The sequence below is a fragment of the Papio anubis genome, chromosome 2 (genome assembly GCF_008728515.1).
Source record: "Papio anubis isolate 15944 chromosome 2, Panubis1.0, whole genome shotgun sequence".
Taxonomy (NCBI): domain Eukaryota; kingdom Metazoa; phylum Chordata; class Mammalia; order Primates; family Cercopithecidae; genus Papio; species Papio anubis.
In genome coordinates this window covers 89,541,309-89,557,345 of record NC_044977.1, presented here as the reverse complement: position 1 = coordinate 89,557,345, position 16,037 = coordinate 89,541,309, and the positions used below count along the sequence as shown (strand labels likewise).

General features: G+C 36.5%; 1 protein-coding gene across 10 annotated transcripts in view; it reads left to right on the top strand.

The window, feature by feature from the left end:
- DOCK3 (dedicator of cytokinesis 3) overlaps window positions 1-16,037 on the top strand; it is a 669,732-nt gene that overhangs the window by 333,559 nt on the left and 320,136 nt on the right. For all 10 annotated transcript variants that reach the window (XM_031662807.1, XM_031662809.1, XM_031662806.1 and 7 more), the window contains exon 6: window positions 7,023-7,171. In XM_031662807.1, coding sequence (XP_031518667.1) covers window positions 7,023-7,171 — 149 coding nt within the window. The remainder of the gene's footprint in view (window positions 1-7,022; window positions 7,172-16,037) is intronic.

Sequence of the window (16,037 nt, the reverse complement as noted above, 5' to 3'; positions counted from 1 at the left end):
TTGAAAGTCAGTGTAAATTAGTTTTGGTTTAAGTACTGTTTTGTTTCACAAAAATGTCTCTTTTTTACTCAGTTTCTATGTTGTTCGGCAACCTAAAATGAAAATTTAGATTCCTGGATTTAAAGATATTTTTAAAAATATTTATCTATCTATCTATCTATCTATCTATCTATCTATCTATCTATCTATCTATCTATCTATCTATCTATCTATCTATCTATCTTTTGAGATGGAGTCTTGCTCTGTGCCTCGGGCTGGAGTGCAGTGGTGCGATCTCTGCTCACTGCAAGCTCTGCCTCCCAGGTTTGTGCCATTCTCCTGCCTCAGCCTCCTGAGTAGCTGGGACTACAGTCGCCCGCCACCACGCCTGGCTAATTTTTTGTATTTTTAGTAGAGACAGGGTTTCACAGTGTTAGCCAGGATGATCTCGATCTCCTGACCTTGTGATCCACCCGCCTTAGCCTCCCAGAGTGCTGGGATTACAGGTGTGAGCCACCGTGCCCGGCCGTTTAAAGGTATTTTTGACATAAAGGTCATTAGGGTTCCAACTACTGCAGTCTAGAAATTTTTTCATTATATTGGGTTGAGTTTCGGAATATAAGAAAACATTTAGAATAGGATTAGAGGTTACTTCATGAGAAGAGACTTGATTATTAGTAGTAATGAAAAAAGAATGCTGTTTTGGGAGTTTTGAATAAACTCAAGTTCTTAGTGGTTAATTTGTTAAAAAGAAAGTGAGGAAAAACCCATCTACTTATGTATAAATAAAGGAATATTCAAAAAGAAAATGTAAAATAGGGGAGATCTGGTAATCTTCCCACAGCAACTTGAAATTTAAATGCAATGTTTAGCTTCCATTAAATTGATTTTGATATAAAGTTTTTAGTACTCATGGCAGGACACTATTCTCTTTGAGGAGAGCAGTATTTCTGATGTCATTTTTCTTTAATTAGATTTTTATGATGCTGTGTTAGTTTATATTAATTGGTCTTTAAGCATATGTAGTTTTAAAATAAAGGTAATATACTTTCTGGTGAATGCCCTACAACTTTGCTCATTTACTGACTTAGAGGCATCACTGTGGCATAACCTTTCTTTCCATACTGGGTTAAAAATAATTTAGCAAAAATTATCTTTAAAACACAAGCACTAAAACGTATTCTTGTTTTCTGCAGAGCTCCAGGGATTGTTTCACAACAATGAGGCAAATTCTACTTGGCGTGTGTTTGTAAAGTAGTTTAATCATTCTAAATTTATGGTTTCTAGTGACTGTTCAGTGTACTTTCCAAATAATCTGTGACTGATCTTGACAAATACTAGCCTGTAGAGTTTTTGGAGAGGCTGGATGTGTTGCTAAGATGAGCTATACAGGTTTCTTCTGCCCAACCTCCTCCTCATGGAATTTTCCTTTTATTTTAGCGGTGACAGGAAATAGGGATGATTGTGCCAGAAAACAAAACCTGTAGTGCCAACCTAATTATACTGTTATTTTAATCCACTGAGGAACAGGTCTCTAAGTAGAAAAGGATTGTTTATTCTGAGTGAGGTATTTAGCTGTTTTGTGGCATCAAATGATTCTAGGTGAATGTATGCTCCCGTGCTAGTCACCCAGATTGCTCACCTTGAGTGATATATACTGTCTTATGCTAACAAACCCAAGAACACAGTGTGGTGTCGGAGCAGTGTTGGTGGAGCCTCTGCTACTAGGGTCTCTGGTCAGAGAGGTCATTAGGTTGACCTGGAAAAAGAAATTAACACCACATTGGTTATAATAACAGTGCTGCTTTACTTAATCCATTTCATTCTTTGTGCATCTTTACACAATTGGTGTAGGGCAAGTAATTTCATCTTCATGTATTTGGAAACAACTGATTTTCTATTGTAAAAAAATGTGTAATTGTTTCAATTACCTACATAACAAACCATCCAAAGCTTAGTGGCTTAAAATAACTTTATTTTTCATTCTTTTCTGGATATAGTGAACTCAGTTGTGCACTTTTCATTTAGGATTTCTCATTCTGTTGCAGTTGAATATTGGTAGGGGCTGTAGTCCTCTGAAGGCTCAACGGGGCTAAGTATTCAAGACTGCTCACTCACACCATTGAAACTCCTTACTTATGGCCCCAGCTGCCAAGAACATGCATTCCAAAACGCAGGAATCAGAAGCAGCCAGATTAGTTAAAGGCTGAGAACTGGCCTAGCTCACTGCTGCCATGTCTGTTGGTCAGAGCATTCTCAGGGCCTGCCCAGATTCAAAACTGTGGAGAAATAGACTCCATGTCATGCTGGAAGAGTATCAAAGTGACATTATTGCAAAAGACCACTTGGCATGGGAGATATTGTAGTTGTCTTTGGAAAATGCAATTTGTGAAGCTCTTGATTAAAAAAAAACATGTACAATGTCTTTAAAAAACTGCATTTGTATATTCTTGCATAGATACTGTATGTGTGCATATGTGGCATAGATATTGTATATGTGTATTGTGCATTTATGTATATATTATGTGTGTATATGTACATGTATATGCATTAATATTCACATAGATAATACATATATGCCATGTTAGTTTGTTGGGCTGCTATAACAAAATTTTCTAAGTTGAGCAGTCTATAAGCAACAGAAGTTTATTTATCACATTTCTGGAGGCCTAGAAGTCCAGGATCAAGGAATTGGCAGATTCAGTGTCTGGTGGGGGTCCACTTCCTCATAGTTTGCACCTTCTTGCTATGGCTTCACGTGGGAGAAGGGATGAAAAAACCTTCCCCTTGGGCCTATTTTATTTTTTAAGGCAACAAATACAAATATTTAATTAAATATTAATAGGAAATTTGTCTGTGTGTATACATATATATGTATAAAATAATTACATATATATGTATGTATGTATAAAATCATTACATATATATGTATATATGTATAAAATCATTTTAACTTTTCTTGTAGATCCGGGGGTACATGTGTAGGTTTGTTACATGGGTATATTGCATGATTCTGACATTTGGGATACGAATAATCCCCTTGCACAGGTAGTGAACATAGTACCTAACAGGTAATTTTTTCAACCCTTGCACTTCACCCTCTCCCCACCTCTAATAGTCCCCAGTGTCTGTTGCTGTTGTCTTTATGTTCATGAGTACCCAGTGTTTAGCTCCCACTTGTAAATGAGAACATTCGGTGTTTGTTTTTCTGTTTCTGCATTAATTTTCTTAGGATAATGCCTTTGGGCCTATTTTATAAGGGCACTAATCCCATTCATGAGGGCTTGGCCTTTATGACCTAATCATCTCCCAAATAGTTTCACCTCCTAATACCATTTCCTTGAGGGTTGGGATTTCAACGTATGAATTTGTTGAGGGGGAAACACAGACATTTGGACCATAGCACACATGTACATGAATACACATGATGCCTCATTATCAGTATACTTCATTAGACTTGGCTAGAAAAAAAAAACACACACACACACCCCACATTACTTTTAATTAGTTTTCACAAATCTCAAAACTACCTAGCAATGAAACTAACTTTCCGGTCAATTCGATTTACCACTCCATAAGTGGTTTTATATTGTTTCCTCTATTCTCAAATCTCAAATACCCCTTCCCACTCTATTCACTCCCAGCTTATGATGTTGCTTTTTATTTCTCTGGGAATAAAGCAGTCAGAGAAAAATTTTAGTTCTCTTATTACCAGATCTACCAGCTACCTGTTTCACTACCCATATTCTGTATCTTTCCTCTCTGTGAGGAAATAGGTGACACAGAGTATCAAGCCTCTTACCTAAATCAAACCCTCCCTTTTTTTCCCCAGGATCCATCTCTTCATGTCTACTCAAGGATTTAACAGCTGCATCATCACATTTTCTCTCTCTACTAGATTACTCCCTTCAAAATTTAGTTTGAAATTTTGTCAAATCTTTAAAAAACCCTTCCTTAACCACACAGTCACATTCTGTTACCTCATTTCTCTGCTTTTAGTTACTGCAGATTCTTCAAAAGAGTTGTCTGTGCTCTTTCTCCACTTCTTCCTCTCACCATCTCACTCAAACTCACTCCAACAATTTCATTGAAACTGTTCCTGTAGAGGTCAGTGACAGCCACCACAATGCCAAATCCCCTGGCCAATTCTAAGTTCATATTTATTTAACCGCCCGCCAATGCACTTGACAAAGTCCTCCTTAAAATCCAATTTTCATTTGGCTTTCCTGACACATACTCTCCTGCTTTTCCTCTCACCTCACTGCTTACTCCTTTTTGGTTTCCTCTGCTAAATACTTCTCACTTTCCTAACCTCTGAATGTTGGAAATCAATGTCGGACTTAGCATGTCCAAAATTAAACTTAGTTTCCTTCTTCCAGACTTGCTTTCCAGGCCACAAAACAAGAGTGATACTTCATTAGACTTGGCTAGAAAAAAAAACCACACACACACATACACCCACACACACACCCACCCACCCCACATTACTTTTAATTAGTTTTCACAAATGATACTGTGTTCATAACCCACATCTAGTCTATCAGCAAATTCTGACACCTCTACCTACAAAACATGTCAAAACTCCAAGCCCTTCTTAACATCAGCATTCTTACCTTCATCCAAGCAGCTGTTATGCTGTAAATTGTTGCACTAAATAGCCTCCTGACTAGAATCCCTGCCTTCCTCTTTGCCTTTTTATGGTTTATCTTCAATAGAGCACTCAAGAGTGATGCTTTCAAGACTTACACATCACTCTTCTTCTCCAAATCTCCAGTGACTTCCCATCTTGCTTAGAATAAAAGCCAAAGCCCTAAAGGTGGTTTACAAAATCTCCGTTTAACCTGGTCCCTGTGCCTCTCTGCGTCATCGTTCTTCCCTTTGTTCACTTCGCTCAAGACACACTTACCCTGTTCTTCCTGAACATGCCACGTTGACTTCCACCTCAAGGCCTTTACACTTGTTTCTTATGCCTGAAAAAGTCCCCAGTTTCCTTAAATGTTGCCACCTTACTTCATTCAGTTGTATTCTCAAAATTCAGCTCCCAAAAAGTCTTTCCCTGACAACTCCACCTAAAGCAGTACCTTCCCCAATTCCCCAACCAGCCTACCCTTGGCCACTCGATTTTTTTTTATAATTTATTACCATCATTAATGATTTGCCTATTGCCTACTCTCTAGAACAAAAGTGCCATGAGAGCAGGGACTTTTGATTGCAACAAGGTGTTAGAACTCAGCAGGTGCCGCACAAGCATCTGTTAATTGGATGAATGAATGAATGCTTGTGGATGTATACATGCAATGGACTATCATATAGGCTTTGATGGGAAAAAATAATTCAAACTTTCTGTTTTATACTTAAACAGGTGACTTTGTTTTATCAATAAGAAATGTTTGTGTTGGAAACAAATATCACATTGCCTTTATTGCTTAATCTTCAAGATTCCAGTTTTCCAGATGATATAGTTTGCTTAGGCTTTGCTGATTTTTGAGCTGGCAGGAATTTGTGAGGTCTCACCTTTTGCCAGCATTGTGTACCATCAGGATGCTTAACTTTTCTTCATCGGTTAAAGAAAGGAGAAGTTAGAGTGTATGATTCCTAACATCTTCTAGTTTAAAATAATTTCTCTTTAAGATGGATCTTTAAAAGTCTAATGGGGCCGGGCATGGTGGCTCATGCCTCTAATCCCAGCATTTTAGGGGGCTGAGGCAGGAGGATTACTTAGGCCTGAGAGTTTGAGATCAGCCTGGGCAACTTATCAATACCCTATCTCAAAAAAAAAAACAAAAAACAAAAACCAACCAACCAACCAACCAAAAAACATTAGCCAGGCCTGTAATCCCAGCCATTCAGGAGACTGAATTGGGATATTGCTCAAGCCCAGGAGATGGAGACTGCAGTGAGCTATGATTATATTACTGCACTCCAGCCTGGGAGACAGAGTGAGATCCTGTCTCTTAATAGAAAAAAGTCACATTAGATGATTTCTAAGTAGTGTGATATTCTAAATGCTTTCTTTATAAGGTCACTGCCACCTCAAAACACTGGCTGATTCTACTGTTTTGTGATTTGCTTTGTAGCTAATTTTATTTATAGCTTCTTTGACTTGGGCTTATTTTGGCAAACATCTTTTTTAGGGTAAATCTCATACAGATATTCTACTAACATCTTAATCTGCCTTCAGAAGCATTATTTATAGATCGGTTACATCCGAAGAATTTTAATTATACGGAAACCAAAAGATTCTAAAATCAAGATTTCACATATCAGCAAATAGGACTTGAGTTTTTAAATTCATACGTTATTTTTAAGTACATCTTTTTTCTGAAGCATCTGTTCTCATGACACTTACATTTTTCTACTTTTAAGGTTAAAAACCACTATAATGTCCATAATTAAGTTTGTTAAGATGTTTCCATTTAACTCTTACAAAGGTGACAATTTTTATTAAACGGAAAAGACTGGAAATCTGTTACACCAAAGGGAGTCGGGGAACGACACACTGTTTAGAAAAGCTAATTAGAAAATTAGATGAGGCCTAGAAATCAGGAGTGAATTTCACTCCAGGGACTGTGGCTTTATATTGAAACTTCAGTTGCTTCAAAATAGGGCAAATGATTCTTCCTCTCCCAACTTGGATATCCCTCCTGGAGAAACCAGAGTTATTGCTGGATGGTTGAAATTTTTGCTTTTATGTGAACTGCAATTTCTATGAGGGAAAACAGCTCTGGGCTCCTGTGTAACATTCTGTTCTAAGTTTAGTAACTTTGATTTCCTAAAGAAGTGAATAATCTAGGATGTGGTAGAGATAAATGCTACTTTTGCATGATCCAGATCAATTATGTTACTTTCTTAGATGTCACTATGTAGAGATTTTTGGATAGAAGGAGGTAATGACTTTCAGACTTTAAAATTAAGTTCCTCTTTATATTACCTTAGTGGTTCAGAGAAATGAGCACTATTCACAGTTTAACTATTTCTCTTTTTCTTTTCATTCCTTTTCCATATCTCTTGTATTTCATCCAACACCAAAAATGCCCTTTCAGAAACACAAAGTAGATCTTTTCTACAAACTACGCCATGTGATGAATGAACTTATTGACCTGCGAAGGCAGCTACTGTCTGGTCACCTGACTCAGGATCAGGTGCGGGAGGTTAAGCGGCACATCACCGTGCGCCTGGACTGGGGTAATGAGTAAGTATGAAAATTGTTTGGGTATCTCTAAGTTTCACTTGTGGTAACTCACTCTTCAGGGAGTTTGCACCTATACAAAGCTTCTCTTTAATGATTTGAAGACGATGTTACATTCTTCACTAAGCTTTTATCATTTTTGGTAGGAACAGTTATTTGTCCTAGTTAGCAAAGGGTACTCACTGGTTCTAGTTGCTGAACCTCTTTCAGCCTCTGTTTTTGCTTCTGGAAAGAAGAGGTAAATAATACGACTAGATTATCCTATAAAGTTAAATTTCTTTGACCTCAGATGTCTTGATTCTATACCTCCTAATCAGAATACACTTAAAAAAATTTTATTGCCTTCTTCAAATGTGAATTTGGTGTCCTTTACATTTTATAGCCATACAATGAATCTGAATGAGCATAACCTACAAATGGAAACTGTCTACATTTGTACTTCAGAATATTTTTAACTACCTTGTCATTCAGTAATAGTCTTGCATTTATGAAATGACTATGATTTGCTATTGCCATCCAAGTACAATTTGAAGACTTTGGTATGGGAAGTTAGGGTATAATTTTCAATTGATATAATTGATATATTATATCCATAATTGATATAATAATATAATTTTATAATTGATATAAATGTCAGGTGCTTTTGTCTCATTCTCTTAAAATTGGGTCCACTGAACTTTTAGGTGACCAGGTTGCCTCTACTTAAAATATGCATTGCCTTAAGTATATTTAAACGTGTGTCTTTAGCTCCTTATCCTTTTTGGGAGGGGTCCACCAATAAATGAGATCTATGAGCCCATTTCTGGAAGCCGGAAAGTAGACGAAAGATTAATGACAGAGTAAGTCCATTATATGTGGAGGAAACCTTAGTTAATGAGAGAGTCAGTCTGCCTCACAGCTTCCAGAATCATGGAAGGTGGGATAGGTCTTGAAGCTTTGTAAAGGGTTTGGCTTAAAAGAGTGTCTAGGGAACAGTCTACCCCAATCAATGAGCAGAAAGCCTGGCCAGGTATTTCCTCTTGGAAAACTGGGCAACAGGGGTGTGAACTGGGACTTTGCAAAACCCTCCACATTCTGGCATTTAAGGACTTTAAAGTATAATGAGCAGATTGCTCCCACTTAGCAGAAAGGGAAACTTGCCAGTCACCTACCCATGTACAAAAAATCTCTGCATTTCTTCTGCTGTCTCTTAAGTTTGAATGGATAATCAAGTATCACCAGATGTTTGAAGAAACGCTTCTACAGGAAAGAGAGAGACGAAGATTAACAAAACACCTGTGCCCAAAGAAAGTAAACTGTCCCCAGAGCAAATTGAGATTGATAAAGTACTTTAAAATAAAACAAAACAAAAACACTTTAATATCCTCAAATAGAATCTAGGAGATCTATTATGTAGAATAAGATGCCATGTAAAAGAAATGGAGAATGTAATTTCCAAAATAAAATACTCAGAGAAGATAAATTTTATGTAATCTCTAGGAAAATAAAACAAATATATAGGCAATACATGAGGAAAGAAGTTCAATACAAAGGCTCTACCCAGGGAGGTCCAATATCAAACATTTTGCCTTCCAGAAAAAGAACAGAGGAAATTCTAAAGGAATTATAGAGAATTTGTCAGAGCCAAAAAAACAGGAATCTTAAGATTGAAAGGGCCCCACCAGATGCTTATAATAAATGGGAAAACAAAACAAAACAAAAAAAACTCACAGCGAGGCACATTAAGATACCTTAGTATTCTAGGAATGAAGAGAAGACTATTTAAGGGTTTTAAAGAGAAAAATAGTTCCTCTCACAAAAGTGTAAGAATCATACTGTCCTCAAAAGTTTTATCATTAACTGGGTGCTAGAAGATAATGAAATAATATCTTCAGAGTTCTGTAGGGAAATGATTTGCCAGCCAGAGTTTTATTTTAAAAAACCCAACCATCTAATTAAGTGAGAGGGGACACAAAGCCATAAAGCCATTTTTAGATGTTCAGGGATGCACAAAAGTTACCTCTCATGACCCATTCTTAAGAAGGGACTTGAGGATGTGCTCCTGCAAAGTAGAATAAATCAGGAAAGAGGAAACATGGAATCTAATAAACAGTGGATCACACCCAAATTCTTACTGTTCGTCAGTAGAGAAAATATAACACTAAATTGGTTATTTGTGACCTTTTTGAAGCCACAACATTCTATCCTTGTTTGTTTTGTTTAATTATACCCTCTCATGACTGTTAGTAGGATTGCTTGGCATCTACCACAGACCACCTTCTATAATAGTATATAACATGAATTTAGGTGTACCATAGATCAGTGTTCTCTAAATCTAACTTTGGGGAATAAAAATTTAGTAAAATACAGTATGTTGATGTGCAGCATAGCTACTGATTCTGCCTCTTCAAATGCAAACATTTTTATGTTATAAAATTATGTCACTGTTTTTAAGTCAATGATAAGAATACAGAAATTGCAAATACAACATTACTGTGTGGCAAGCAAATTGGTCACACTTGAATTGACACTAATAAATGTGTAATTCATTATGTTGCAGTTTAACTGCCACTATAGATTCCAGTAAATAGAATTATTTCAGAACTATGAGTACCTATACCTCTTTATTATGAAACTTGAAAAACAAACCAATCTGATTTTGCAATCAAATCTGAAAATATATAGATGATAGCTTAGAAACAAGTTCAAATTGTACTGGAAAAAGGCTCAGAACATTATAAATACCTCCCAGTAAATTACAGGGCTATTCCAATTTCATGACTAACTTTTTCTCAATGAAATGTGTGTACGTGTGTGTGTGTGTGTGTGTGTCTGTGAGTTGGAGGGGTATGTATATGCATATTTTAATAAGCAAAGGTAAAAAACACAGTTCCACTCCCCCTACTTTTCTTCTCCCTCTTTCCTATTTCTCCTTTTCTCCCTTCCCTACTTTCCGTCTTCTTTCTTTTTTTCCCCTTTCTTCCTCCCCTTGCACTTCTTTCCCTCCACCCCTGTCTTCCTTTTTTTTCTTGTTTCCTCCTTTCCTTCAGTGGAAAATATAGTCACTTAAAAACCCAAATAAGAACTTTGCAGGTGTGTCATTATTGAAAGGAAAAAACATGTCGCACCAAAACTGATAGGACTCTTCTTTCTGGTTTCTCCTTGAGCTTGCTTTTTTAAAATTTTTCTTCCTATTTTGAAAGAAAAGATGGCATATTGTAAAAACAAAGTCATTTTATACCATTAGGTTATGTAAAATAGACTGTTCCACACAAAAGCTGAGAACAGATGACTATAACCATTGTTCCCATTTTATTCTGATAGTTCCACACTTCTTGTTCCACCACACTTTTATAAATGCCATAAAACCTTGAAGTTTAGCACATTAACATGTTGAATCAGTGTTTGCCAAATGTGTTTTAATGTTTTAATTGATGTAATTAAATATATGATTTTAAACTCATTATGTCTTTAAGCTCTTACACAGACATTATAGCTCTGCCTTTTCAGACTCTATTTCACAAACTACTATTTGTTATTAGTAGTGTATTGATTAAATATGTCTACATCACTGTGGCAAGTACATGGTCTCACTTCATGCACTGTTACAATGAAATGCTATTATGCCTTGGCTGGGCGTGGTGGCTCACACCTGTAATCCCAGCACTTTGGGATGCCAAGGTCAGGAGATGGAGACCACCTTGGCTAACACGGTGAAACCCCGTCTCTACTAAAAATTCAAAATATTGGCCGGGCATGATGGTGGGCACCTGTAGTCCCAGCTACTCAAGAGGCTGAGGCAGGAGAATGGCGTGAATCTAGGAGGCAGAGGTTGCAGTGAGCTGAGATCATGCCACTGCACTCCATCCTGGGCCAGTATTTTTAGTCGTTAGGCTATTTGATCTTTGTTCTGTTCTGCAAGTGTGAATACTGTTATATCCTGTGATGTGTATCTGAGTAACATTCAGTTAGAACTTCCAAGGATAGAAACTGACCTGGTCCTGTACTTTTCATTTAGAGTTTTAATTTAGTGAGGAACTCTCCACATCTAGATAACAATTTTTTATTTTGTTTCCTGAGATTAGGAATTATTTATTTGGCCTAAAATTTGAATATTCAGACATTAAAACTTATGTGACTTAAACTTATTGGCCTATATGTAGATACTTCATAACTAAAAATTATGAAATTGTATCAAATAGAAACCAGCACTTACTACATTGTGCTCTTATATTTTTAGGAACTGCAATACTAGAAGGGCATAAAGCTGTGTTCAAATTAGTCATCATCTTTGCTCAAGTGTCTTACATAGAGAATTAGTCAGTTAATTAGATCCACTCCAAATAAATTTTAAAATAATTTGTCTAGTGATGTAATTTTAACTTAATATTTTCAACATCTTCTCTAAAGATGCTAAGTTTCTTGTGTCTCTAACTTCATCATTACAGTAGCTAGCTAAGTTAAAATTGCATTAACCCAGAACTGACATAGCCTAATTGATCTCTGCCTTAGAAAAATACCTAAGAAATATTTTATTCTTCAAATAATAATTTAACACAAATCACTAATATATATACATATACATGTATTTATATGTGTATATATATATAAACTTCTGGTTCTTTTATTCTCTCTTTCTCCCCCTCTGTCATTTTTTCTTCCTCCTCCCCTTTTCTACTTTCTCATATTTTTACATATTCTAACCCATCTCTATCTCTTTCTTCCCACTTAGTATATGTCTCTCATCAAGGGAATTGCTTTTGGAGTAAGATATACAAGCAGTAGTTTAGTTTGTTATATGCAGAAAATATCCCCCAGTGAGTTTCCTCTAAGTAGATTTTTAGCCAGGATCCAGAAAGGTTTGTGGCTTAGTACTTTACCCTTAAGGATATACTGATATTTTCCAACTTTGGGACACCTGAAATTAGCAGAAATTTTCAATGATTTCACAGTTATGGTTCTTCCCATACCTGGTGGTGTGCTCACTGATCAGTGTCTTGCCCTGTTCACAGTCTGGGATGTCTTGACTATGTTTAAAGTATGTATGATCGAAGTCCTGTCAAGTTTATGTTCAGTCGACTGACTAACACACACTCTTACACTGACACTCTTTTGGCATTTTTCACTTATCATTATAACCTGCACTCTGCACTTGGTAGGCACTATGTGAACATATTTGAGTAATAAAGTGGATTTGTTTTCATGCCTGGTGGACAGTTTCCTTCTGGTTTGATGTTTGACACACAGTCATCTTTCAAACAGTTATGACTAAATTGATTTTACAACTACTTGTAGCCATTATTACTTATTATAACTTTCACAGTTATTTTTTAAAAGACAGCAGTTATAATGGAAATACCGTAAGTTAAGAATGAGAACAAGCCAACTTGAGACAAGCCCAGCTCCACTCTTTTAATATTAAGGCCACTTAGTTAACCTCAGTGGGCCCCAGCTTCCTCTGTTAGAAAATGGGTCTAATACTATCTACTTCCCAAAGTGCTTAGAGATGATGTACATAGCCCAAGTAAATGTTTGGGAAAGGGTAGTAATTACTAATTATATCTTTTTATATGTTATATAAATATAAATATGCTGTGTTTTCATTAGTATAGTTCTTATCTGTATGCTGTTTTTACTATAAGCATTAGAAAAGGGCACTGCTCCACAAGAAATCTTAACATCTTCATCTTTTCTGAACTGATACTGGATCCCCATCCCCTGGGCTGCGGACCCCTGTTAGGAACTGGGCCGCACATCAGGAGGTGAGCTGCCAGTGAGCCAGTATTACTGCCTGAGCTCCACCTCCTCTCAAATCGGTGTGAACCCTGTTATAGTGAACTGTGATGCGAGAGATCTAGGTTGTGTGCTCCTTATGAGAATCTAATGCCTGATGATCTGAGGTGGAACAGTTTCATCCTGAAACCATCCTAACCCTGCACCCTTGCCACCGTCCGTGGAAAAATTGTCTTCCATTAAACCAGTCCCTGGTACAAAAGAAGATTGGGGACCACTGCCTTAAAGTATCCATTGTATATAATTAATTAACTTCAGATTATTTTCTATATTCTGTGGTTCAGATGAGGAGAGGAAAAAGATAAAATAGGACATAGAATACAGAGTATAGAGCATTTAAAAGAAATAGAGATTCAGGGCCTCAGAGAGCTCCACTTAAAGAATATTGGGTCAGGATTATGTCCCTTACTAGCTGCTGTGTCCCTAGGTTCAACATGAGCTTAGCACAGAGTAGGTTCTAATATATATTCGTTGGATTATTGGAATGAATGAATGAATGATCAATGATAGGTGAGAGAAGACCAAGTATTTTTGTGAAGACTGTTTACCTAAACAATTGGTAAGACCATTTCTGAAAACTTAACTCTGTACTACATATGCATGTAGATATACATAGATGTTTGCCCCCTGCTTGCGTTCATCTGTTTAAAGAGTTTTTTATTCAGACGCCATACTTCTTTGATCACAATCCCTATAGTCTAAGCCATTTTTTGGCTAACAATGTAACATAGGGATAATAATTAAAACAACAGTAGCAATTTACAATGCCAGGTACTGTGCTGGGTCCTTTACATGGATTAATCCTTACAACAGCCTATTATAGTACATTTTAGACAATGTGGTTTGGTGGTATACCCAAGATACAGACCAGGCGAACTGACATCAGAACCCATGCTCCTGAATACTGCAATGCAGTGCATCTTTTGCTGTGAAGATAGAGATCATGTTGACCATTCCCTGTGCTCGATGTTCACTATTCTTGGAGTAAACCATAGGAAAAAATAGCCAGGAGCCTCTTTTTGAGAGTGAAGTTTGTAGTGAACACATACTGGTTCTCACTGTCCAACATCTCTGCCTTTTTCAAATGAGGATAGTCACTAATATAACTGGCAAACTACCCTTTCTCCATTAAAGATAGTCTTAACAGGAGGAACTCCTTTTGGTTTTTACCAAATCACCCATTAATTATTCTCTTATTTCTCAAGATAATGAAATTACAAAACTGAAAGATACTGTGCTCTAGTTACTTTTAGGAGAGGGAAAACACTCTGCTCTCAAGAGAGGATTGACATGAAGAATATGAACATTTGCATGACTCAAAGCTACTGTATTCTCTATGTCTAACACCATTGGTAGGATACATGATAGTTCCTCAGAAAGTTCTGTGGGGTGAATGGATATTTATATGGGTGGGTGGCTGACTGTACAAGCAAGCTAAGGTTGCCATGATGCTAAGATAGAGTTCTTATAATACCAGTCTCCAGACATGGCCATCACTGTGTGGTGCACTACCACAGAGGAGCACATACACTCAATTCTAGGCCTAATGACTTAAGTGTCATCTGGATATTTTTTAAACTGTTGTATTTAATACATTTTTTTTTTTGAGATGGGGTCTTGCTCTGTCATCTAGACTGGAGTGCAGTGGCATGATTTTAGCTCACTGCAACCACTGCCTCCTGGTTTCAAGTGATTCTCACGCCTCCGCCTCCCAAGTAGCAGGGATTATGGGCACACACCACCACACGCAGCTAATTTTTGTGTTTTTAGTAGAGATGGGGTTTCACCATGATGATCTTGAACTCTGACCTCAGGTGACCCACTCACCTCAGCCTCCCAAAGTGCTGGGATTATAGGCCTGAGCCATGGCGCCCAGCTGAAAACATTTTTTTTTTTGAGACAGGGTCTCACTGTGTCCCTGAAGCCTGAATGAAGTGAGACAATAATAATGCACTGCAGCCTCAAACTCCTGGGCTCAAGTGATCCTCCTGCCTTAGCCTCCTGAGTAGCTGGGACTGCAGTCACATGTCATCACAACCTGGCTAATTTATTTATTTTTTTTTAGAGATGGGGGTCTCACTGAGTTGCCCAGGCTGATCTCGAACTCCTAGTCTCAAGCAGTCCTCTCTCCCTGACTTCCTAAAACTGTGGGATTATAGGCATGAGCTACCGCACCTGGCCATAAAAAACACCTATTTTGATTATATTATTTACTCATTCTTTTTTGTTGTTGTTGTTTCCTAATTGTAGACTAGTTCACATATATTTTTAGATTTTGGACAATTAAAGAATATGTATGAAATGTTGTCTCTTCATTTTTTATTATTTTAAAAAGTTTAAATAATGTGACTACAGAAAATTTTAAAAGTGTTTTAAATAGTACTATTTCAGTTTTCTAATAAAAATGCTAATATTCTTGTGATCTTTCCATTGTTTTTCCATATCTCCATAGAAGTATTTTAAATATTTGAGATTATATCTGCAAAATTATCTTTATAATGTCAGTTGCTTTTTTTAAGAAGAGAGGTAGAAAGGATATACTGCAGCTCTCTCTTAAACTCCATGAACACTACTGCCTTTGCATGCTCTAACCGTTAGAAGCCAGAGGCCTGAAATTGTTTCAAGTAAATGAAGAATAGCTAATAAGAGGTGATGGAATTGAGTGTTTCTTTGATATAAGAAGTCATGATTCCAATTGTAGAAAAATAAAATTTCATAGATTTAAATGCATCAACTTCAGTTGGCATAGTTTTATCATTAGATTGTAAACCATCATGGATAAGGCCAAAAGTTTGTTACTGATCTCATTATGCAAAACTATGGGTTATTTTTAACATTTGATTCAAAACTTTTTTCTCTTTAAAATCTCATTTTTTAAATTAGTGGATAATAGAAAAAAACACTACTTTGACAGAAAAACGTAAGTTTTTATTCTTTAATAGTCATTTATCCTTTAAATTATCATTTAATATAATAGTTTTTATCCTTTAAATTATCATATAATATAATAACATGTTTTTTCTTTTTTTCTTGCCTGCTAGAAAGTGTACATCTAAATTTTGATTCTTAATCCTAGTAACCATTTTAGCATATGCTA